The sequence below is a fragment of the Chelonus insularis genome, unplaced genomic scaffold, assembly GCF_013357705.1.
Source record: "Chelonus insularis isolate UGA/USDA-ARS -01 unplaced genomic scaffold, ASM1335770v1 contig_135_pilon, whole genome shotgun sequence".
Taxonomy (NCBI): domain Eukaryota; kingdom Metazoa; phylum Arthropoda; class Insecta; order Hymenoptera; family Braconidae; genus Chelonus; species Chelonus insularis.
In genome coordinates, this window is record NW_023276376.1 from 1779921 (window position 1) to 1807216 (window position 27296).

Genomic DNA, 27296 nt, shown 5'->3' on the forward strand with positions numbered 1-27296 from the left:
AAATGTCACTTAAAAATGGTTTTTCTATGTTATTACCTATTGAGAATATGCTTTCTATTGTTATCATCATCATTACTGAGATATTATTTTTGTATTTTTTTAATCTATTAAGAAATTCTAGTTTTTATCAGTAAAATAATATTTGAAGTATACGATTAGTCTATTTAGTTTTGACAGTTAATTGAAAATAGAAAGTGAAAATTAAGCTGTAGAGAAAATCTGTAAATATTTTCATTTACCAATAGCCATGATCTTCAATTTTAATAACATAAATGATTTCGTGATTGCTACACTACCCACTGATTTTGGAGATAAGCTCTCTTGAATAAGTAGAAATAATCGGTTAATCTTGAGAATTTATTGCAATGCAAGCGATAAAACTGACATATAAGCTGTATAAGTAACATATTCGACCATGCTCTTGATAATTCAGACCTCGTACGTCGGAAGAATCGGTGTCTCTCGGCGTGTATACACTGGCAATCATGTTATATATGAGCGTCGACAAATTCGAATATTCTTAGCTAACGTACTGTCCTTCTTCATACGAATTAGTTGTTCTAGTCCGAGAATATTCGAGGATGAGCATTAATTGAACAAAGAGCTGGCATTACTAGTAGGTCGTGAATCATTCTATGAAAATTTTTCCTTCATTTTTTTATGTTAAAATGTAAAATCACGGTGAAACTAAGTGTTTAAAGTTTAAATTCATTAATTAAAATTACATTATTTTATTTTTATTATTATTAATTAATTAGTTTTTTGGTAATTGACATTTAAGACAATGATTAAAGACTGTTTTAAACAATATTCATTATTCTCAAGGTTAGTTTTTTGAAATTTTTCAAGTTGATTTATTTGATCTTTTTTAGCTAATTGTCTTTTTACTTGATTTCCTTCACAAGTATTAACTTAAAAAATTCCGCGCTTTTATAGAAAGTTTAAAATTATTTGAAAGGGGTGCGGCGAACAATCCTGTATCCGGTGCACCCATCCTGTACTTCGATAAATCAGCAATTATCTGTCAACATTAGTGTACACAAATGAATGAATCCCCCTCCTAAAGTAGTTGAATCTGCTGTGCGAACGACAGTAGAGTTGTCCATCGACTGAATCAGTCATTGACTTGTCAACGAGTGTCAGTAAAGATTCTTGTTCAAGCGCGAGTGATAGACTAACTGATTTCATCTCTAATTTTTCACTTTTCATTTGTCAAAGACCAATGATATCATAAGGTAGACACTGCTGCTGTCTTATTGGATGCTGAATTATCAGAAAATATAGGTATCAATTTCAAGGAGAGGGAGTGTAAGAAAAGTTGAAAAAGAGAACAACCGATTTCGTTAATGTTTTTGAGTTCCTGTGGTGTCATTCGGCGTTGTTTATTCGCCGGTCGAACATTATTTAGTGAGAAAAGTAAATTATTTTATCAAAATGGATTCCACTAGCTTAGAAACACATGGAAAAATAATCAGAAGTCCTGATGACACTAAAAGCAGAAGAGTCTCGATAAGTGATCAAGTTATTGGTATTGACAATCCTGTCTTTGAACATCACAGGCAAATAAGTGTAAGCTCAGAGCACAATCCAGAGTGTATTAGAAAGAAATCTATTCTTCATCATGGAAGTGTTGAAAATCTCCAACATAATAAGCTTGATCTCGAAAATGGACGTGCTAATGGTCAGAATAGGAAAAAATCACAAATGAGTTTGTCTAGTTCAATCAGAGATAAAATTGAGTACACAGAAGAGCTTAAAAGGTTCGATTAATTTTTTATTTCTTTTATTTTTATTTGCTGAAACTATTTTTTAGTTTTCTCCAATTACTGAGTGTTACTATTAAAAAAAAAAATTTTTCAAAGGTGAAAAGTCTTTATCATGTTATTGAACTTTCAATATTTATATTTTTTAATATGATGAACGTGACCAGAATAAAGTAAATATATTTTACATTTAAATGCAATAAAGGGAGACTAATAAAGAGAAACATAAAATGATATAAAATTTGTAAAAAAAAAAAGTATTCAAATTACTTATTTTTATTCACAATATAATAACAAACGTATAAAAGCTGTGAATTTATTTATAAAATACGATTTAAAAAAATATTTCATAAAATATGATTCTCACTTCTTTGTTACTCTTTTATTGTTACATGAATAAAACTTTTTTATTGTTTGCTAAACCATTCTAGGGATTCGTTAAATCTCAACAAAGAATAAATAATATACTGTTTAAAAAAAAAAGAACATAAATATGCTTACATAGTAATTGGTGAAAACAATTTTTTAAAATTTATTTGCCTTTTTAAAAAACCTTTTTAACAAAAGAATGTGTCTCTGTAGATCATGGCTATATTTATTTTGTACTCGGTGTCATGGAAAAGAAGATACACCGTCTTGGGAGCCACAAGGATGGCGAAGAGCATGTCCACAACCTTTTTGTCCATCTTATCGGAAATTTGCCAGGATCATGTGTCTTTTTATTTTGGGTCTTATGATCTGGGGAATCGTCTATTGTATCATTGGCAGTGACGCAGCACCAGGTGGTCCATTATTTGGTTTAGCGAGCTTAGCAATCGCTGCACATTTTGGAGGGTGGTTGATATCTCTCACAACCTTGCCAGCTCTTATTGGCATGCTTCTAACTGGATTCATTATGCAAAATGCAGGTCTAGTCTATATAGAAGGACGTTATTCAGGCGTCATTGCTAATGTGAGGTAAGTTTTTATTTGAATTAACCATTCAAAAGTTTAACTTTTAAAATATTTTTATTACGAACTAATCATCATTATACCAGAAATTATGTACTACTTTCAAAAAAAAATAAAGATCTTCATGAATCAATTATTATCGCAGAAATCTTAATGGAATTTATAGAAGATATGGTTATAAAAGTACAGTTAATCTGATTTCTATTGGATTTTTTATCAAAACATTATTGTGAGATAGATAAGATATTTATTTACCAAAAGAAAAATAAAACCTCTGCTATTGCATTACCAGAATGATCAGTAAAGTATTCTAAAGTTTTTGAAAGGATTACTTAAATTACTTAAATTAGATTCTTCAACAGAAAATAAAAAATTCCAATCAAGAACTTTTCTACTCTTTTATTTTTTTGTTGTAAAGTACGATAAAAAGCACCTATTTTATTTCCTGAAAAGACTTACAGCAAGAGAATGCGTATTAAATAGGTTTAACATGAATTTCTAGGTCCCTAAACTGTATAACTAAAATTTTTTCTGAGAGTGAAACACCTTGTATAGTAGTTGAATTCTATTACTTGAATGCTCGTAATGCTTTTAAGGTCGATTAACTTTGTATATAACAAGTAAAATAAGAGCTAAATATACAGCGTAAATGTCAATATACTGAATCAATTACTTTGATGAATGCAAGAGCTACCTGACTCTGATTAATTCTCTCACTCTCTTATTGTCACTGATAAAATTATCTTATAGTTGTAGATTATTTGTCCTACTTAATTTTTCTCGACTTCTCAAGTTCATGAAATTATTTTTATCTTATTTTCTCGGTTTTCAATCAGATTATCACGCTACTATCGTCATGATTTCTTAGGTGCACTCTTTCAACGATTCTTCAAATCTAGTGGCTTTGAAAAATTATAATAACTATTAGATTTATCATTGAAGTAACATCCTGTTATAACATGATAGTATGTCACAAAAGAATTTGAAATATTAATAAAATTTCCATTTTTATAAATTATTCAAAATCTTCACTATCTGAAAGAGCAATTTTTTGTATTTAAAATTGAGACGGAAGTGTATCAGAAAATGTGTAAAATGTTTACTTAAATGATTTAGATGGACTGTACTGAACCGCGTGACAAGCTTATGTCAGTCATTAATTCTTGGGCGTCATGTCCAAACAATTTTTATGACTAGTTACTTGTGTTGTTAACGACTTTTAAATCTCCAAACTATCTATATTATATGTGAAACAGGTTTGAAATGAAAACAAATTATTTGATCATGATTATTTAGCAATAATTATCAGTTCTGACATTGGTTGTTGGAAACATAAATAATTTTGATTAATCGCAAGTTACTGTGGTAAACATGTTCATTAAAAAATTTATTGCAAGCATTAAAATTATAATTGAAAGTTTTTAATCAATCATGCAAGGACAAATCACTTTATTTAATTTTTATAAAGACAGGTTGTTTATTTACATTCATTATTGACAAAAATGGATTTACTAAAAACAGAATTTCTTTTCATATGTTAATCACACATCTGCAAATTTTCGTATTTTTATGTTAATTTCAATTCGACATCTTTTACATCACTTTTACATTGTATTTATTATCGAATTTTAATCATTTAAAATAATAATATAAAATGATATTTAACAAAGTAAAAGCTTGTTGAATACACAGTGGACAAGGTAGTCTTGTATTTAAGTGATAATGTACTTGTAAATGTTACGCAATGAATTGCTGCTGCAATGACCATGTATACCTCTAGTGACGGATGTGTGTAAAGTTAAAATATAATCTATAGACATAGAATATATAAATGTATTGCATTCATATATATATAATTTATAAACCACTCTGTACGTATAGAATAATTTTACTGATAGATTGAAAGGCTGAAGAGCTAGGAGACTTCCTACACGTGGATTATCAAACGTCGAGTGATTTTATATACGTAGATGTCTTTGGATTGATGAAGATGATGATAAACGGCGTGATATGGACATTTAATGTTTGTCTATAAAGCTTACTCAACCACTGGAAATCTTAGTAAAGCACATGACACAAAAGTCTCGTGACTTAAATAAGAAAAGTGGGAGGTCGAGGCCCAGGCGTGTTAATTGATTGTCATCAGCCGGTTGTCAGGCCGAACAAATATATGACTGTGTAATAGTCTCGTGACTCTGTCAGCGTTTTCCGCACATTGATATCGATAATTGATTGTCGTTTAAATAAATAAATTGACGAGTCACGCGGTAATACGCCGACTAGCTCTCTTTCTCTTAATCTTCCTTCTATCTCTTTATCATGACTTTCGTCTCAAATTATTTTCTCTTTAATTGTTGTCACTATAGCCATCACAACGTACTGAAACAATTCATGATTAGATCAGCATTGCAATTATTGTCTTCAAAAATAATGACAATTTATTCATAGTGGTTCGATTTTTTTAGCTTATTTTTACTCTGAATTATGAAAAAAAAAATTGTCATGAATTCAGATAAAGCTAATGAATTAGTGAGATTTATTTAAAAAAGTGTAAAAAATGAATATAATATATTCTGCTAGAATTTATAAATTTCATTATATAAATCCTGCGGAGGAATTTACTGGATTAAAAATACAAGCGATAATGAATGGAAAAAAAATAAAAATTAACTGTAAAAAGAAAAAAATAAGCACACAATAGGTACATTATTTTTTCTTATACAATATTACCTTCACTAATTAGTTTTTTCATATACTAAAAATTCTTATTAGGTATTTTACAATTTTCATTTTTTTTAATAATAAAGATTAACAAGCGGGAATGAATATTTTAATAAACATTTTTTCACACAGAGAATGATTATTGGAACATTTATTTTTTGTTACGTTCTGCTCAATGACTTCAATGTTTTAAAATTTGAATAATTTAATTGTTGTCAAAAAAAAAACAAAAATAAAACATGAGCATTTATTATTTCAATAATGTTTATTTATTATTCTTAATTTTATTTGTCGATAAAAATTAATATTTATTAAAAAATTTACAGAAAAATTGCATTAGTAATAATATTGGTACGTGCTGGCCTCGACCTGGATCCAAATGCCCTCAAGAGACAAAAGATAACGATGCCAAAGATAGGGTTGGTGCCTTGGACTGTAGAATGTATAGTGGTTGCAGTCATGACGAAGTATCTTCTCAATTTACCCTGGATATGGAGTTTTTTAATTGGAAGCGTAGTAGCAGCAGTATCACCAGCTGTTATTGTTCCATGTCTTTTCAGGCTGCGCAGTAAAGGATATGGTGTTGCTAAAGTAATTATACATCAAGTTATATAATCTACTTTTTTTATCATTTTATTATGAAATCAACCAACTGATAAATCATACCATTTATCTTTATTTTCAAAAGGGAATTCCAACACTCATAATCGCCATCTCAGGGATTGATGATGCTGTGTCAGTTGCTATCTTTGGGATTATCAAGAGTGTTATGTTCTCTCACGATAGTCTATGGTATCAGATTCTTCAAGGTCCAATCGCTATCGTTGGTGGTCTTGGATTCGGAATTCTTTGGGGTTGTCTTGCCAAATTCATTCCAGAAAAAGGCGACGTAAGTGTTTTTCAAGTCTACATTGACATGTCATCATTTCAGCAAAATAAATTGTTTACATGTTTGAAAAAATTTGAAAGATTTATCGATATGTAAATAGTCTGAAGAAAGGTACAAAATTTAAATGATAAAAAGCTGTCCATTGATAATTTTTTTGTTGATCAAACACAGAGCTGATCTTGCAATATTTTCCACTAGAATCAAAGAAGTATTTCTTTTTTAAAAATTGATTTCTTCAACAAAATTCATTCTACAGAATTCAATACTTTTCATCAATCTATGTTGAATGGTATTAATATATTTATAACACATCAATTTCATGTGCATGTATTGATGATCATATTTCATTTAAAATAAAAAAAAATTCTGCTATTCACAAAATTAGTCAATCAGTTTGAATGTTTTCAATTTCAATTCCAATGAATCGACAATTAATATCTATTAAAATTGGCTGACAGTTAATTTTTTGAAATTATTATTAAAAAAAATTAAATCGAAATTCATAAATATCGAGATGAAAGTTAATCATCTAGCGTTCCATGAAGTTAACTTACAGTGCAAATTTTTTAAAAATTATGCTGTGATAGAAAATAATTTATACGAAAAAACGTTGGCAATGCGTAAAGTCTAATTGGCGGAAAATTATTTTTATATTATTCATTAAAAGTCTCATTTCGACTTTTAATATAATGAATGTTAGTACCAGATATATAAAAGTTATTAGGCCATAAAATCTAGTTATTGATTGGATAAACTTTGTTCGGAAAATAATAACTCAAAAAATACTAACGTATTACTTTACAAAAGAAAATAAACAATATTTATCGATTATTGTCATACTTTAGATTCTTTTAAAAATATTTTCATTAAATAATATTGTTCCATATTTAATTCTATTTACATTAACAAAAAAAAAACTGCATTTAGCAGCTGATTAAGACTGTCCAGGTCTTAAAATAAAACAAGAAACAAATTTTATTGCGAAAATTCACTTCAGTATGTAAAAACAGCAGTAACTGAATTTTAAGTAAACCAAACATTTAATCAATCAAGGAAAATTATATAAAATTTATTTCCATAGGTCAGTATAATAGATATTTTATTGAAATAAATAATTAATGATGTATCTCTTTCAACATTCTATTTATTATAGTTTTTTAAATCAGCAATGTCTATTGGTTTAACTCTCAGAGTTCAACGAGTAGCATCAATCGATATTATGAACCCGAAAACGTTTGACGTACAAAAAAATCAATGATAGAGTACCTCTTATCTATCATAAATGCTCAATTATTACGAAATTGACAGTGATTGAGTTCTGAATTAGCAAATATACTTTTTCTTGCCTAGAAATAATCCAACAAATATAAAAATTTTACAATGTCATAATGATAAAAAAACATCTGCAAAATCTATATGTATCTCTAGAAATACCAATGTATTATTAATGAATGAAGATTAATACATTTTTAATGAAAAGCTTTACAGTATTTGTTCACTATCTCAGGATAATTATATCTATTGCATCCAAATGAACAAATATAACACAAAAAGTTGCTAGCTTTTAATCAATAAATTCATTAAAGCTCTGAAAAAAATATACGTATGGTGATATTACATAATTAAATGCAAATAAATGTGTATAATTATTAGCATTATTATTATTCAATCTCATTCAGTTCGTTTATGACATAAATATTTGATAAAATAGATCTAAAATTAGTATAATATTGATCGTTATTTGTAATTTAACCGCTAGAACAGCAAAACTAAAGCAAGATATTATTTTTCAGCCTTTCATGGTACCTATGAGAGTACTCATGTTACTTGGTGGTGGTCTTATAGCTGTTTTTGGAAGTGAAGCAATTGAGTTGGGTGGTGCTGGTCCACTAGCAGTAGTAGCAGCAGCCTTCGTCAGTTGTTACTTCTGGCAGGAGGATGGATGGAATGTTGAAGACGTGAGTATTTTAACTTGAAAGCTTGTCTAGATTACTTTGAAATCCCGGAAGGAGTATAGGCTTTCTAGAGTCCATGCATCATGCTTTAAATGGACTACCAAAGTATGAATAAAAGCAAAAAAAATTGTTCTATAGGTATATCCATATTTTATAACTATAGATGTAAATGAAAAAAGAAGTAAAAAACGTGTCAGAAAGGCTTGTCGTATTCTGCTGGTTTTCTCCGTGGGCGTTTGATCATCCAGGAATAGTTGGGTTTCCCTTTCCGCAAAGGGTCGAGCAATCTGGCGAAGGCGAAACCGAGGGCCAGAAGTGGTAGGGTATATTTTTCGCGGGCGTGTCAACGTTCTGAGTAGGCTCACTCTGGTGTATAAGGGTGGAGAGAAAGCACAGGGATGTAGGGGGAAAATTAAGGCTGAGGTAAAAGGGGCGAAAAGACGGCGTATAACGATCTGCCGACACTCAAGAGTTGGCTCAAGTTCTACTTGAAGCTTACTCGGCACTGTTGGACACGATTCTGATGCTGGAAGCAATAATTTTGTCTATTTTATCAGTACACACTAGGAAAAAAAATGAGAGAATATTTAAATGAATATTGAAATTTATATTTTACTCTTTTTCTCTCTTTTCAACAATTTTCATTTAAAAAATCTGTGAAATATACTCTAATTAGTTTTATTTATTTATTAAATTTACTTTCTAAAGATTTTTCATAAATTTGTAAACAGTAGCAAATTTTTTTTCTTACAATATTTACAGAAAATATATCTCTACATAAAATTAAATTCATTTTGTTTAGTTACTTAAATAGATATACTTACTTTTTTAAAAGTACTGAAACATAGTAAGTAACTTTTTATTTTAAAAAAAACTTGTAATTAAAATTGATATTCTCATTAAATATACTCTTTTCTCAATCTACATTTAAATATTTGAAGACAAACTTGAACGAAATCCATAAAAAAATCATGTTGACTTATCATTCAGAAAGATTTTTCTACAGAATAAATGAAATTTAAATAAAAATAGATGAATTAATTGACTTACGAATGAGAAATAAATGGTCAAGTCATTAAGATATTTTTATTTGAAAAGGTTTAGAAACCGATTATGGAATAAAATAATTATAAATGTATTTAATATTATTAAAACAACGGTGATTTTCAATCAAATGTTTGATTATTGTAAAGTTATTCAATTAACATGCAGCACTTCAATAGTCAATCCGCAATCTTGTTGAGGAGAATTAATTAAAGCTGACTACTACATGGAAACAGTAACTCTTCTGCTATATAATACTTTATGTACTACAATATGCTTTTTGCTCCATTTTTCTCTTCGTCTAATGCTTTTCCAACGTTACCTATCTATAAGTCAGTTGCTCTTCTACACATTCAAGTAGAGCTGTCGAGTCAAGCGGAACTAGTCGATTTCGTGCACACTAATTCCAAAGGACGTACGAATAATCATTGCCAAGTACAGCTATTAGCTTGTGGAGATGAGACTTGAGCTATTTACATGTTGATAGTCAACCATATCTATCTAGAAATTTCCTAAGATTTACTGTAAATCTTAGAACCGTCAGTATCTATTTGTTCTAATTATTGGCTAAAGAAAATTAATCAAATTCAATCATGTTGTCTTTCAGGAATATTTGAAGAATATTATGCTATGTACTTGTTAGATTATGATTCTTTTTTGCATCTTCAGTTAAATTAAGTTTACTAGATATTGAATCAATCGATTTTTATTCTGTTTTCAATATTGAATTTCATTTTTATTATAAGAGTGGTAATTTATCAACTTGTCAATATACGGGGCAATAGTTGTAAAGAGTCTCAAAATAAAAATAGAATATTTCAAATACATCTAGAGATTTCGAGGTTTTTAAAATAATTTGTAACAGTTTTCATATTTGGAGTGCTGTCTAAACCTGGGTTTTATTTTTCTACATTCCACTCTAATAGAGTGTTGGAATAATCATAAATTGGCGAATATATTATCTGTATATTTATAGGTCATCATTTAAAACATTTTTTATAATTAATTCTTTGGAATATTAATTCTACTCTGCTGATCTGATATTACATAAAGACATAGAAGATGACATTTGCTCAAGGTTTGATGATTACTTAATCTCCTTATTATAATCCATTAATTCTGATGACTATAAATTGATTGTTCAATAACTTATTAAAAAGTAAATTTTTCAAAAGGTATACTTACTAAAGATCAATTGATTCACTTTTTCGAATGATTGTATTATAATTTTAAAATTCAAGAAAACTCCAACTCTCTAGTATTCAAACATTTTAGTCATAAAATATACGGGTTTTAACGTCAGTTAGCTATTTTCATGTCTGTGATATCACATAAAAGTATGAAAGTACGAAAAGAGAGGAATATTATGCGTTTGATCTGCAATTTTATTGGTTCGTCTATGACCTCATTATATCTTTAAAGGGATAGATCAATTTTCAGCATAAAAATGCTACCCATGTAGAAATTATTATACGTTTCCAAACGATAAAATTGAAATATTCAGATTTTATTCGATTCTATTATTTCAAATTATTTTTTTTAATTAAATTTTTACACTCATCAAACTGTATGATCCACTTTACTTAATCCTCGAGTTATTTTATCTGTGGTGAATAAAAAAAAGTCGAATAGTTGAAAAATATGCCTGAAAAACAAATTAAATAATATAGTGTATTGTAGAATTTAAATCTGAAATTCAATTAATTTTTATTTGTCTTCTTTCAGAATCCTGTAGCCATTTCTTTTGAAATATTCTGGATGATTTTTGAACCAATTCTCTTTGGAGTAACAGGAACACAAATTAAATTAAATGAATTAGAAGGAAATACCATTTATATCAGTATTGGTCTCCTTTTCACAGCATTTATTCTTCGGATAATTACAACAATTTTCATATCAATCAAATCTAGACTTAATCTTAAAGAAAAAATTTTCATTGCATTGGCATGTATGGCTAAAGCTACAGTTCAAGCAGCATTGGGGCCAGTAACTCTTGATCAAGTTGATAAAAGTGACAGTACTCAAGTTTATTATGCAGAAACAACACTTACTATTTGCATTCTTTCAATACTTCTGACTGCACCTACTGGTGCTATAATTATTACATTATCTGGTCCGAAGCTTCTTACTAAAACAAGAGAATTAGTGGTGCCTCATGATGGCTGGAGATCGAGACGACATTCTATCAGGGACATTTCAATTATCAATGAAGATCCAGATTTGGAAGAAACAGCTATTGAAGAGCGAAAAGCTTGACAAAATGCACGTTATTAATTGTAATTCAGTCAGATAAAGAAATTATTTTTAGTTCAAATATTCAACGAATGGAAAAAATATCGAGTTATTTCATATACATGAAATTACTTATAAAATTTATAAATTGGCGTATTTTTTCTATTTGAAAATGTTATAAAATTTTTTTAGGAAGAGTTTAAAACTCATAAATTACATATTTATTGAAAAATTATATTTATGATAAAATCATTTTTAATATAAATCATCTGTACACTGTGTAAATAACTAATCATTCATATTACAAAATTATAAAATATTAATTACATAAAAATTTACGAAAATGTTATTTTATGTACACATTTAAATTATTTCGTAATTCAATACTTTTTAAATTAATTTAAAATTAATTTAAATTATTTCGAAATTTTATAATAAATTTTTTTTATTTGACTGAAATAATTGAATTATCATTAAGTTATACAATTTTTTAAACATTGTATTTACTATAATTAAAAAATTTGTACATATGCTTAGCAAGTATTTTGTGTATTTTATTGTAGATATATTTGTAAAATTAAAATTTGTTTTTGCTATAAAAATTAATGAAATGAAACTAAAATTCGATAAAAATATTATTTACAATGATTGTAAGTTCTTTTAGAGAATGATAATATGTACAATTTTTATGAAACGATAGTTTAGAGTTTACAAAACTTTAGTCTCTTTCTGGATTCATAGAAAAATTTAAAAGTACTTGGGATATGATGAAATAACGGATGAGAGAGCAGGAAAATTAGTGAGAGGATCATTCGAGATTGCTTGAGATACTTTGGGTGAGCTAGTGATTTCCCGTGCGGGAAATTGCCAACGAGAAAATATATAATGTATGCAGGTATTTACTTCAAACTCACAAGCTTGAAGCTACTATTGAAATAAGCACAGTATGTCCGATGAATTCATATGAGTTGTTTATCATGAGAAATGATTTTTATTTTTTTAAGTTCACACGAAACTACGGTGAGTTGCTGATAGCAAAAGTTGACGTGAGTGTGCTACAGCTGATACTTTTTTTCACTTTGAATGGATCCTGGAGACTAGTTCCGGCAACACTTGTCGGCCTGTTTGCTTTACGACGTCCGAGTCGGTGCATTAATGCATAATAAACTTTGATTTTCAATACAAAAAGTATAAATATTAGTAAACCTTGGAGACAATTAAAAGAATCTGATATATAAAAAAATTGTGTACGCCAACGTAGATCAACAGCATAGTGATTCATAAAGTATGAAATTATTTCAAATATCCAAGAGATTCCCATAACGATGAAAAGTTTGATGTTGAGAATGAGCCTGTAAAAAAATTTAAATTTTTGAAAAACTATTTCAATGTGTTAAACTTAATACATAATAATATTGATCAATATTTTAATTGTTAATTAAGAATGGAAAATAGTAATAATAAAAATTATTTCTTTTAATAAAATATTTATAATTATTGAGCTTTTATTTAGCACACATAATCAACCAAATATTAATGAGAATAACCATTATTAATTAAATATCTGAATATTAAAATTTGTTAATATCAAATTTATGACAGATATTCAGTTAAAAAAATTTAAATTGAATTAAATTATTTTCCCTACATTTTATTAATTAATTACACAATCTCAATTAGTCAATACATTCAATTGAAATCTGTATTAAATCGGCGAAATTTTTCAATTTTTTCTTCTTACTGTCATAGTCTATTCACGAAAATTACTGAAAGTTAATAAAAATATATAAAAACATACAAGACCTACTTTATTCTCACTCCTAGTGTTGCCTGGAAACTGAAAAAACTTTGTAAAGCTTAAAAGGTCAAACAAGCTTTCTAACAAGGCAATGTGCATAATAAAAGTGTCAAATACAACTATACCATGTTTTATAAAATTCACGTCGAAATAATTAAATATAATAATTAAATATTGCTCCATTTATAAAAAATGTTAATATATTCAATTGAGTAATTAACTCAATAATGTGAAAATTCTGAATCAAATTGGTTGAAATATGTTAATATCGTAGCTGACATGTGATTTTTGAACTCAATAATTACCATCAGATTATAACTAAAGTTATTAAAAGGTAGCATAAATAATATTAGATTAAAAATAATTTATAATTACTTGGATCTGTCAGCTTGAAAGCGTCGTTTTTTATATTCAGTGGTGCTAATCATGACTTTGGAAATGTCTGCTTTAACTCGACTGCAGTGTCGTAATGTCAATATAAAAAAGACAACATTCGTTGCTAATTGAATCGAAACTGGTCCAATAAAATAAACCATTTCTCCCTGATTATTCCAAGTTTCTAGAAAAAAATAAAATTCTTTATTGTTATTTTTATTTCATTATCTTACAGAGAAAAATTATTTATATCGAACTGGGCATCAAGTTATTCAGTTATTGAAATTCATGAATAAGCGAGTAATAATCGAAAATATTGAATTATTCATCTATCTATCGAGTCACAAAATCGATAGGAAATAACTCAGAGGCTATAAAATATATTTTAAGGGAATACTCACGTGCAAACCAGCATGAATCAACGGCAATGTTAGGGCGCAGATGTTGTTTAACAGTGTCTGTATGGTCTGCTGTGATTGCAAGTGACGTAATGAATAAAGAAAAGCCCCAAGCATACAGGGAGTAAATAATAAAGCGTTTTTTCTGAGCATTTTTTTTACCGCCTATGTGAGCAGCTCCTCCATATCCTCTGTAAAATAAATAAACCCTTTGACATACAACTGGATATGAAAAATTATTATAAGTGTCGCTAAACTCTTCAGCAAGTTGGAGTAGTAATTTTAAAATCTTAACATTTTGTTATTCAAAAGAAAAAATAACAATAAAAATAAAAATATGCAGTCTAAATTTCTAAACATTTTGGCTGATGAAGCACATTGTCCATCAGAAGTAGAAAAACGGAATGGAAAAGATTGAGGAAACAAATATATGTATAAAAAAAGGGGTTAAAAAAGAGGATGAAAGAAGAAGTATAGGAGTACAGGTTGTGAACTACTGCGTCTACAGCAATAGAAACAATAGACCTTTTCTCTCGCGGTTTTGTCAACTACTCGGTTTGCAGTCTCGTGTTTCCTTATCACAAGCCTGCTGCTGCCTTGACCGAAGTGCTTTCGTTATTTTAACGAACCACGACACTCTCGTGAGAGAACAAGGATTGCCTATGGCTATAAGAAGAGCTTGGGCACATTTTAAACATATCTAGTGTTGTCTTTTCCTTCAAAATATATTCTTTTATGTGTGCTTGCTACTTTTAATGACTCCAATTAGTTTTTTTACTACATGCATACTTACTGGTATGTAAAGTATTACGTAAATTCATCATTAATGATTTCAACCTGTATAATTATTTAGCTAATTTTATCTCTGTATCGTAATCGATCTATGTAACATTTATTTGTAGAAACTCTATATAATGATCTAAAAAACTATTTGATTTTTTAAAATGATAAAAAAAATATTTGGAAGCTTAAGTTTTTGTTATTTTTTTAGAAGACTTCTTACTTAAGCTCTGCTTGTCTTTGCAACTGTCAGGTCATGTCTTTTAAAAAGACATGATCTTTAATTTTATTTTGTAATTATTGTTAGACAATTCTTAGGGCACTGTGTCGCGTAAGGGAAAAAAATTGATTCCTCGTGAGACCATTTGTATGTCTCGAGTGTCTTCCTGTCTCTCCACTTGTCTTTCAAGCTCTCGTAAATGTTTAATTATATTGTGCAGATAAACAAAATTCAGTTTATAGTTTATTCATGATATAAAATACTGCAAAGTTAAATGAATAAATTTCTAAATAAATAAAAATTAATACATTTCAAAATTTGAAACTGGCAATAGTAACAGTGACCTGATATTCTTCATGTCATTGGATTTTTCTCACATACTATGTTATTATTTAAATATACAGTCGTACAAAACCGATATTGTGCAAACATTTGACTGAATTATTTTCACTAGGTTATTTAGTATCGATGTTTAAATTATTTGACTCACTTTGACCATTTATAACAAATGAACGAAAAAAAAATTATTGCTAAACAAATCGAAAAAACATTGATGGAAATCTTATTCTCTTGTTTGAATATATGAATTTATAGTTTTATCAATACACAATTATTTTTTCATGCTATCATATTGAGCTGAAATAGACAAAAAATAATATCAATAATTCAATACTGAAGTTTACATTTAAAAGGACTTTTTACTCGGGAAATTAAATTTTATAGTATAAATACTAATGCATCGAAAAGAGCTGCAAACTCTTAACTTTTCATCAATGTTCTTTTGAAAAGAGTTTCGGGGCTATTTGTTCATTCGTTAAAAGCATTTAAAGTTATTTAAACAACTGTTACTCCAATTATTAATGAAATCCAATCTTTTTTTGAAAAATAGTTTTTATGATCAAGAATTCGAATGAAAATAATAAAATCTAACTAAAATTTTCTTCTAGAGATTGCTCGTTGATTCAAGTTGAATAAAGAAGAAGAGAGTAAGAAAGATAATATAGGAGATAAAGATTTTTCATGCATTTAATTTATTCATGTGTAGCATGTATTCATTTTAATGTATATGAATATGTGCATGTTTGATCCAAATCCCTCAAATTTTTTTTTAGACTATAGTTAATACATGAGATTTTAAGAACGCTGTATTTAACTTAACTAAAAGTAAACGCCATTCATACTTTATCTATTTTTTCCCTGTAATAACTTGATAAATTTAGTTTATGTTTATATGAATAGCAGAATTCTTTTGCATATATATTACAAAATATTTCAAAAATGCTGAAATAAGGTGAAGGTGAGATGAATTAATGAGAAAATAGTTGTTTAATAAATTAATGGCTATCTTATGTAATGCAAAAAAATCTTTCAACGGAAAAAAATTTAATTAACTTACCCAAAGGTCCACCAAATGTCGAAACACATAATGTTGAGCCACGAGAACGAGGCGAGAAAAGCCAACAACGTCGTGTAACCAAGAAATTTACACAGAGTCCGTGGTTGTTTATCCTCGTTGTATGCATCAGGCGGTGGTGTCAGGGCAATTGTCGCGAGACAAGCATATGCAACGAAAAGACTAGCCACATGACACATTAAAGTTTTTCCATGGAGATTTTGCAGTAGGGGCAAACATAGGTACACCAAAAATGTCAACAGGAGAAACATACAACTTGTCAGTTCTAAAGCAGCATTTATTCCAAACCTACAAAATAATTTTCTCCAATTACTTTTTGTACTCCATCCTAATCATATTAAAATTATAATGTCAAATTTATTTATAAAATAGTTACAGAGTTGATTAAATTAAATATAAGTATTTTTTATAATATTTCAAAACTTTGGTAAGCTCATTTCTGTATTAAAACTCAAGCTTAAAGTACATAAAAGTTTATTTTTATGACTTGAACCGAAGAATGAATGTGAATTTTGTATGCTATATGTATAATTCAAGATAACTAATCCTTCTTTAAAGTTTATTTACTCTTTGTAAATGACATAAAATTAAATCGTAATTAATAATTCACTTTCATTAATATATAATCTAGTTTATGTCACTCCATCTGAATAAATGAGTTTTTTAATTACAATGAAACTACTTGGAGATATTCTGACTGAATAATATAATAAGTTTAGCATGCATTTGGAAACTCTTCAAACTAGTGAACACTTTGTTTTGTAAAACACATTTGTTATAAGTGATAATGAATTATAATCATATATCAACACCTCTTACGTTTAAATCATATAATAATTGTCATATTTTATAGAACAAAATCATATGAGCAATGATGGAATTATTTTATTCAACTCTCGTGAACTATGTTTTCCAACTTTCTTTTCGTTAGGAAGAATTATTCTTGTTGTAATAAGTTCTCAAGTTTTTCAACGATTCTTATGCTGATAACAAAGTTCAAATTATTCAGGAATTACCCTAGTTGTCAAACGTTCCAATACTTTAAAAGTTGTGAAATTTATAAATTAATGAAACTAACGAGTTCTTTTGTGATAGTGATTTTTAATTTAATCTTTGTTAATAATACCCGTACCTTTCAGGTTCAATGGCTTCATGTACTGGTTGAGAATTGAAACAAACACAAGGATACAATCCATCTCTATAATAATGGTTGCCATATAGCATATCCATACAATACTCATGATGTTCATATGCTTTATAACCCGGTACATAAACATGTCCTTGTGGAGTGACGTGCCACGACTCATTAGGCAATATCGGATACATCCCATCCTCACACTCATGTAAGCCAATTATCAGTCCATAATCTGTAATAGAAAGAAAACATATAGAAAAGTGAAATAACTTTGTTATCAACAGGTTATATAGTTAAATTAAAATAAAATATTCTATTATAGATAAAAAATGTATATATTGTATAACTAACTAGTTGAATTCAAAACATTTATCCTTGTTGAGTTTTCTGGAGAAAGTGAGGCAATAACTTTCTTGAGCTCTTGATGAAATTTCCCAGTGGGTTCTTTGTATAATGAAACTTTTTGACACTTGTGTTCAATCCAAGCCTCATCTTCAGCGCAGCATTTTCTTATGCATGTATTTTCATCACAAAAGTTGGATGTACTGCAAGATCTTATTATCAGAGTATCTGTAGATGGTCCTGAGTCGAGGCAAGCATCATTTGTGTCTAGAACTAAATTTTCTAGACCGTTTCCTGATGATATTAACACCTGTAAGAAAGATAAATTGATTCTTATATTCATCATAAATACCTTTTACTTGAGTAAATAATTATTAAGTAAAAACTTCATTAAGTATGTAAATAAACTTATTTAAATAGTTACTTGACCTTAACTTTTAATCTTTTTGTAAGCATTAATAATGAATCATTTATTGTGGTTATATGAATAAACAATCGATTTAAATAATACTGTCATTAATAATTGATTCTAAAAATCAATTGTTATTAAAATCCACTTAAATGCCATCATTATTTTTAATAATAGAGTAGATATATCGTTTCTAACAAAATACGTTTCTTTAAAAATTCTCTAGCAATTGATAGAAATAGGAAAAATCTATTGTTTTATTTGTAAGGAAGAGCTACGAGTTTCGAGTGACTAGAATAAATATTAACACGTCATTCTTTATTTCTTGAGTGTTTCGAACGAGTCAGTGCAATTTTTAAAATAAAATACTAAGAAACTTAACGCTCGATAAGATAGAAGGCCCGTTGATTATACGGCTTAACCATCATACAACGAAAATCTAAAATTATGGAGTAATAATAATACCGGGAATCAACGTCCGACAGAGTGAAAGGGTCAATGTTATTACATAATGATGATTATTTCAAAACATTTCGTGTTTGTTGACATATTTGAAATGAAAATATCAACATACCTGAAATGTACCATTTTGGAGAAATTTTACATCCTGAATATTGACCACATGATCGACAATTGCGTAATCACAAATTGGTGGTCCATAAGAGATGGTGACGAAATCTACAGTATCATGAAGGAGATCATCAATGTTTTTTATAATATTTGATGGAGTTAAATCGTTCACACAATTGCGAGAGTTGATGTCATAAAATTGTCCAGAAGGGCAACATTTCCTGATAGCAGTTAATCGAGGAACCGGTAAATTCTCCTTATCATCCTGACAGAAGAAAATAAATGGCGTATACTTGAGCTCACAGTAGAGAAGATCAATACAAGCTGTAGATCCAGGGATTATTGAATCGATGTCACTTAGACTTGTTACAGATAAATTTGCACTTGGACATCCTCTAAAGTCTTCATTTCCCCAGTGATTGCTTCTGGTATCATGAAGCTCAAGGGAATTTTCATCGTCTAGAGCAGCACACGTGAAATTTTCTCTGTTAAAAAAGACTCTTCCCGGTGGACAACATTTCCCAACAGTACTAAACTTGGAGAGATTTACACTTAAAACGACATTTATTAAAGCTATCAAAATTAATAATATTTTGAATAAAACCATAGCACTTTTTACATAAACCGTAGAGTAATTAAACTTGACAAAGATAATTTTTTTTACTTTTCTTTCCTCTTTTTAAATTTTTCTTTCGAGTGTTGTTGTCCATGAAGCCAATTAAAACAAAATTCAATAAAAAATAAACAACAAAAATACTTTTGTTTGATGATAAAGAATCTATTTGTACTAGTACGTTTTTTTATGTATCTTTGAAAAACGTTGGGATGAAACTGATCGTACTAATCCAACTGACAAGTGGAATTCGAGAGATGCGTGTGTGAGTATGTACTATCTGGAGGAGAATATTCGAGCGCGACAACTTCGGTTTACCACCACCACTAAATTATTTTATTAATCATATTACAATCTCCTGTAATATATCCAATCAGCTAAAGATGTTTCCTAACAAACACTTACTTTCTTTCATCATAATTCATATTTATCGAAAGTATTTTTTTTTTATTCGTTATATTCAACGGAAAAACCTCTTTAACAAATTGCATCATTGTTTCATCACCATCATCAATATCCATATTATTTTTTGTCAATACAGATAAATAATTTGGAATAACCATTCAATATTCCTCTTATTTTTCAACATCAAAACCTAACAATAAACAACAATTTATAATAATTTTGCACATGTCATTGCTGTATATTGACAATAAAAAAATAAAAACCCTAATAAAAATTAGATAAAAATGCTATTAAATGAAGATCGATTAGATTCTATTGTTAATGTTGGTCTCTGAGACACTTTTGAAAGGCTGACAGCAAATTAATGTGATGAGAAAATGAGAATATCACATTTCTGAAGGTATGAAGATACGAAGAATGAGGTAGGACATCCGTGCCATATCGAGTTCCAATCTTCTTTTCTTTCTCTCAAGTCTAGCTTTTCTATATATATCTTTTTCTCTTCTTCCATTCGACTTACGTCTCTTGACGTTATTCTTGACAGTTCTTAATGAGAATTTATCGATGGTCTTTCGTTCATTTAGTTTCAATCTTTTTGGTGGATACTTGATTATTTTTTAGCCATGCGATCTGTTTTACTGTCGTTCCTTATTCTCTAATGATGTTATTTTATTCTCATCATTTACTATAAATTAAAAAAGGATAATCTGATTATATTTTTTTCTCTTCGGTCATTTTTTTCAAATTAATCTTTACTAATAAATACTTCAATGTCGTTATTTACTTTATTTAATCTTTTTTATCAAGTATTTAATTGGATTGAAAAGACTTTTCCAAAGATATTAACTATCATTATTGTCTTTAATAACAATGTTAATAATTAAGAATTTGTAGAATTTAATTTTTTTTAATCTGATTATGGTTCAATGAAGGCGAACAGTTGTTTTAATGATTGTTTTGTTCGTCGAAATCGTTCCATCTTTAGATTCGTAATGTCTGGAGCAGTTTCACCACAAGTATAATAGTAGGATGAATGTAGACTAATTGTTTATGACAGAAATACCCCAAGCAGCTGTGTGAATTAGTGTTTTCTCATCTCAAGATATCCATTATTTCGTGAAAACGATGGAAGAAAAAATTCATCACATTGCTCCATTTTCATTTCTGGATTTCGATGAATTTCTTACAAGCTAACTTCGATGTGATCAAATTAGATCTGGTAATTTCATCAATTCAATCTTTTTATAGATTTCCTGCTAGATTGATCAATATACTAATCCCGAAAAAATGAATATACTCTAGTTCTTTGCACTAGAAAACACTTTTTCGACAAGAAAAAAATAAAAATGAAAGAAAAGATTTATCTGATGTTGAGAGTATTGAAAACACTCGTACAAAGTATAAAAAAATAAGCAAATAAATTTATTTTAAAGAAACAGAGTGATTTTCAAAATAAATAAAAGTTCAGACAGATCAATTAATTTATTCTGTCATTGTCACTTTGTAAATTTGTTAAAGAGTTTTTTCTAGAAGTCCAAAATTTAATACACGATCTTCAAGTTATTGAATTTTTTTGTGATCATTATTTTCAATCTTCTAAATTCTTAGTAAATTGATTCGATAGATCAAGTGTTAAAAATACCACGGTAGGTCTAATAATGGGATTCATAAACTTTAAAACATTTAGAAATTACGAAAACTCTACTTTTAAAATTCTATGTTTATTGGAGTGAGAACAATCATCTAAAAAAATAAATCTTTAGTTTTATGGATTTAATAAAACTTTATGTACTTGGCAAAACACTCCCAACAGATTTTTTGTTACATAAAAAATTTTATAACTGATCACAAACCTACGTATTGCTTGCTGTTATACATATTGTACTGAAAAAAATAAATAGTTAATCATCCTCTTTCTAATATGGGATACTAATTAATATGGTGTATTAATTAATTTTAAAATATTACTACGTATCAAATATTAATGAGGAAAGGTTCAGCAAATTTAGTATTATAAAAATATATTGTAAGAATAAAGAAAATTATTATAGTTAAATTTTCTGATAAACATTTTGTATATGAAGATCATCCATATGTCTTATGAGGGAGGCACTAGTGGTATATCTATGAATTCGACAAACTCCACAATAATAAAAATTCTCTACGTATTTCGACTTCGATACACTGTCTAATAGCTAATTTACAAGCACGTTGACAAATTTCTGTCAAATCGGCACCAGAAAATCTACGAGTTACTTTAGCAATGTATGATAAGTCCACATCTGATGCTACAGGAGATTTTTGTAAATTAGCTCTAAAGATGGCTTTGCGTGATTTTTCATTCGGTAGTGGAACATAGATTAATTGATCAAAACGACCCGGATGAAGAATAGCAGGACCAATAATGTCCGATCGTTTTGGAGCACCAATAATGAAAACATTCTTTTTGATACCCATGTCATCCATTTCAGTTAAAATTTTATTACACGATCAGCTAATTCACCACCATCTCCAACTGACCCTCTTTGAGATCTAGCAATTAAATCGAACTTATCAAAGAATAATAAACAAGGTGCAGCTGATCTTGCCTTATCAAATACATCTCTGATATTAGCTTCAGATTCTCTGAACCTTATAGTCAATAATTTTGATCCTTTGGCAGAAATAAAATTTACTTGACATTCTTTGGCAATTGCTTTAGCCAATAATGTTTTACCACAACCAGGTGGTCCATAAAACAATACACCTCTGGATGGCTGCATGTCAAACTTCAAGAATTTGTCTGGATGTTTAAGAGGATATTGAACAAGTTCCTGTAATTCTTTCTCTTAAATTTATTTTTACCTTATTTGATCACCCATCTTGAATTTTTAACTTGATTTATTAAATTAACGGAATGTTCCAATTTCTAATATTCACAGCGAATCGCACCAACTGCATATATTATTAAAATAATCAAACGTGGTTTAACTCAAACTTTGTATATTCTCCATGGTATTCTCCGCTATTTCTATTTAAATGTACATATACTTATTCTGCCATCTATTGAAGATTTATTGGTGGGTAATTTCGGAATACATCCTTTGTTCTTTATGTTACTGATTGTCGATAATATTGCAGTCGATAATATTACTTATAATTGATAAATAACCATTCTATTCATTGTCGTCATAAGAAATCAATCGTCCGAAAACTGTAAATATAGAAATTTCGTATATCAGAGAAGTGAATTTCAGTGAATTTTAGGAAAAAAATCAAAAGAAATTTATTGATCTATTAACAAATACTATCAAACATAGTAGCATATAGTTTTATTAAAGCAATAATTTTTAGTCTACGCTATTTAAATTTACATTCTCGGACATACGGGTAAAATATATTCCAATTCTGTGTTCTAAAAAATTTTGCTCCAAAATCAATAAATTAAGTAATTAATTGTGATGTTATTCTGAAGCAATACCAGATAATAATTATTTATAATCAAAAGTTTATCTATTCTGTCAAGTAATCAATCCATTTTAACTTTATCTTCAAGTTACCTCGTGTAACCTCGTTCCCATATGTGTTTTCTAATATTCTTACTCCATTTGTATTGATCTCTGTCAAAAATTAATGTGACTCTATGACTCCAATAAATTTCAATTGAATTATTATTATCCATGTGTCTTTAAACTTGTATTATTTCAAAGTATTGATGGAATTTATTGTGATATTTTGACACCAAGTACCTTGAGTTTTGTATTAAATTATCTTGATGTTCATCGTTCATAAAACACTTTCCGGGATGACCTTCATGGTATCCTGGACGTGGAAAAGCAGAAATAATATTATATTATGATTTCTAATTATATAAGATTATTGGAATACAGGAAGAATATTTTTATCAGAAGTTATACGAATTGTTAAAATGACTGAAATGTTTGGCTCTCCACGTGAAGCTGTGAGAGTTAAAGTTAAGGTGAGAATGATTAATTTAATTACTTAAATTTTTATCTGTTAAATATTATCAGTTATCTAAAGAATTAGTTTAACAAACATATTTTATAAGTAAAATGATAATAATATTTAATTTTAGAAATGTGAAACAAGGCATCAACCAGAGTACAGAAAATTCAGTGTAGATCCACAAATAACTTCGATTGAAGTACTTCAAAGTATTCTTATTAAAGCCTTCGACATTAAAGGGTGAGATTTTGAAATGGTGGTTTTGAAAATAAAATACGTAATTGTTGATTTAGTTGTTATCTTTATATTCCATATTATCTTGTAGGGAATTTACGGTTTCGTACCGAGCAATTGATGACTATGGCTCAGAAACATACTTATTCCTTCTTTCCGACTGGGACTTGGATGCCGCATTTATCAGGTAATTAATAAATATGGATGTGCAATCTTATCAAATATTTACTTGAATTTGTATTTCAGTGCTTCAGAACCGTACTTATATCTTCAAGTAAACCTGAAACCCTTCGGGGAATCAGGAGACTGCGAGTGTGATTGGGAGTCCAATGGTCAAGATCTAGTAATAAGACAACAGGAATCAGGCTTTCCTTACAAAACACCTAAACTTCCTGGTTTAATTATGAATAAAGTGGAAAAAACATTTAATATGGTTCAGAGAGCTTTAGGAAATTTGGGAGAAGAATCTTCTCAACAAAATATTCAGCCACCACGACCACCATTAACTGATGCAGAATTTAGACAGTTTCTAGACCCTATTGGCCAAGTTATTCATTCAAAAGAACTACGAGCAGTCATTTATTTTGGTGGAATTGAACCCAGTTTGCGAAAAGTTGTGTGGAAACACATTTTAAATGTTTATCCAGAAGGAATGTCTGGCCGTGAAAGGATGGATTATATGAAGAGGAAAGCTCAAGAATATTTAATATTAAGAGAAAGGTGGAAGGCACTTGTACAGAAAGGCCAAAATGTTGGAGATCTCAGTTATGTCACTAGTATGGTGAGAAAAGATGTTTTAAGAACTGATAGACACCATAAATTTTATGGTGGTTCTGATGATAACCAAAATACTGCTAGTTTATTTAATATTCTAACAACTTACGCACTTAACCATCCAAGTGTTAGTTATTGCCAGGGAATGAGTGATTTAGCATCACCCATTTTAGTTATAATGAAAGATGAAGCTCAAGCTTACATCTGTCTTTGTGCTCTTATGAGAAGACTTAAGGATAATTTCATGATGGATGGAATTGCAATGACAACTAAATTTACTCACCTAGCTGAAGGTCTTCAATATTATGATCCTGATTTTTATGCTTACTTGAAGTCTCATCAAGCGGATGATTTATTATTTTGCTACCGTTGGTTACTACTTGAAATGAAAAGAGAGTTTGCTTTAGAAGATGCTTTAAGGATGTTGGAAGTTTTATGGGCAGCACTTCCGGCATCTCCTCCAAAAGGAGAATTAAGTCTTGCTGAAGTTCCATTTCCACCTCCTACACCACCACCAAGTCCAAATGTCAAGCACATCAGAGAAAATGCTTATACGAAAGTTTGTGCGATAAGGAGACAAAGCTCCTCTGCAAGTATTGCAAGTGGGAAAAAAAAAATTCCAAGCAGTGATGAACAAGTTGATTCTACAACTGAAAACAGGTACAAACCAATATAATTATTCAAACTATTATTAATAGACTAGGATCATTTTTATTAGATTTATTAGTATATTTCTATAATAGTTCAATCGTTTCAGATCATCTAATTCTCATGAAGTTGATTTAGAAAATATTACATCAACAAAAAACCGGAAAAACAATGCAGTCGATAAACTCTCTATCAACGAAACTTTATCCGGAAAAATAAAACGTACATCTGATTCTCTAGAAGCGAAAGTAGAAAAGTTATTTAAGGAAACTAAACTAACTAGCGAGTCGACAGAGGGTGAAAAAAAATGTGCAAGAGTTGTAAAAAATCTCAACGAGTTTCTCAATTTCACAAGTCTAAATCGGAGTAAAGTTGGTCCGAGTGATAAACGAGAACTTCGAAGAGTTTCTAGTGAAAGTGGGGTAATCAAAGTTGTTAGAGATGATGCTGGCTCTCCAGATGACCCGACAGATTTTTATCCAATGACAACTTCGATGACAAGAGAATTGAGATTAGAATTAGAATCACTAGATCGGCAAGTGTTTGGTCCTTCATCATCGAACGAAAAAAGTTTTGATGAAATTCCTTCTGATAGAAACGAGTTTGATGAACCCGATAGTGAAACGGATGTTGAAACAGAGATGGCAGGATGTAGTCCAGCAGCTGACGTCTTTGTTTGGGAGAATCCATTGCATTCACTAAAAAATAAAGATCCTTTATTTGCAACCACACCCGATGAGCAAACAGAGATAGAATATGACGGAGAAATATTGGAGGATCAGAATGGAGTGAAATCTGTTACACCGATAAGACTTTTGAAGCGCACTGCCCGGTAAAAATTTTTTGATTTACTAACTTTGTAACTCTTTCGTTTAATTTTCTTTGTTCGGAATATCAATTGTTTTGAAGGATTTGTATAATAGCAAGACTTTTTAATACTCACTCAATGTTCAAATGAATTGAAAATTAAGTATGGCATTAGTTTAAATATATTTCACTAAAATATATTCAGGAAAAAATATTTAATAGTTCTATAGAGAATTTTCCAAAAATTTTTCAGATCTAATTCTGCTTCCGATAGTGAAGGCACAGATAGTTGGCATCAAAATACTGCAGCACCTGAGAGTCCTATTGTTGGAACTCAAGAGCAATGTGAAGAAGCTACAGAATTAACAGCTCTAATTCCAGCAGGAACATACGATGATCAGCTTACTACTGGAGATTCTTTACCTCCACCTTCTGAATTTGGAGGCGGAAATCCATTCCTTATGTTTTTATGCATTACGCTGCTTTTGCAGCATCGAGACTTCATTATTCGTAACCAAATGGATTACAACGAAATGGCTATGCACTTTGATAAAATGGTGCGTCGTCATAACGTCGCCAAGGTACTTAATCAAGCTAGGCAGCTATTCGCTGGTTACTTAAGAAGACATTCAGCACCCGGGCGACCTGATTACATTAGTGTTTAAAAAAATGTATGAAAATTTAAATAATTGCTCGATTTATTGAGTATTGAAATAAAAACGTATCAAGTACTCACAAAAACGAATATTCTTATTATTATTAATAATAAATTAATAAATTGATGATAATGTTATTAATGATTATTATTCATAAAATTTAATCTTATTCTTAAAAATAACTAAACTTTTTTCTTATACTATAAAACATTCAAAAA

General features: G+C 29.1%; 3 protein-coding genes and 1 pseudogene across 4 annotated transcripts; 2 read left to right on the plus strand and 2 right to left on the minus strand.

Annotated features, from left to right (window-relative positions):
* Nucleotides 1–767: 767 nt before the first annotated feature.
* On the plus strand, nt 768–11845 carry Nha1 (Na[+]/H[+] hydrogen antiporter 1). Its single transcript, XM_035095718.1, has 7 exons — nt 768–825; nt 937–1760; nt 2346–2720; nt 5762–6026; nt 6124–6324; nt 8118–8282; nt 11049–11845. The coding sequence occupies exons 2-7, from the start codon at nt 1435–1437 to the stop codon at nt 11577–11579; spliced, it is 1863 nt and encodes a 620-aa protein (XP_034951609.1). The 5' UTR covers nt 768–825; nt 937–1434; the 3' UTR covers nt 11580–11845.
* Nucleotides 11846–12526: 681 nt separating this feature from the next.
* Nucleotides 12527–19879, minus strand: LOC118074496 (probable G-protein coupled receptor Mth-like 11). Its single transcript, XM_035095738.1, has 7 exons — nt 19001–19879; nt 18027–18327; nt 17673–17907; nt 16523–16828; nt 14130–14317; nt 13729–13912; nt 12527–12907 (listed from the first exon to the last, which is right to left on the minus strand). Exons 1-7 carry the CDS (start codon nt 19601–19603, stop codon nt 12571–12573), a joined length of 2154 nt encoding a protein of 717 aa, XP_034951629.1. The 5' UTR covers nt 19604–19879; the 3' UTR covers nt 12527–12570.
* A 2259-nt stretch (nt 19880–22138) lies between these two features.
* Nucleotides 22139–22954, minus strand: LOC118074440 (transitional endoplasmic reticulum ATPase TER94-like; annotated as a pseudogene).
* Nucleotides 22955–23192: 238 nt separating this feature from the next.
* LOC118074512 (TBC1 domain family member 25) lies at nt 23193–27163 on the plus strand. 2 transcript variants are annotated; one of them, XM_035095764.1, is made up of 7 exons: nt 23193–23383; nt 23869–23972; nt 24090–24199; nt 24285–24380; nt 24440–25627; nt 25725–26447; nt 26676–27163. In XM_035095764.1, exons 2-7 carry the CDS (start codon nt 23922–23924, stop codon nt 27085–27087), a joined length of 2580 nt encoding a protein of 859 aa, XP_034951655.1. In that variant the 5' UTR covers nt 23193–23383; nt 23869–23921; the 3' UTR covers nt 27088–27163. The 2 variants fall into 2 exon arrangements, with proteins under 2 accessions (XP_034951655.1, XP_034951656.1); XM_035095765.1 differs by having other exon boundaries at nt 23884–23972.
* Nucleotides 27164–27296: the final 133 nt, after the last annotated feature.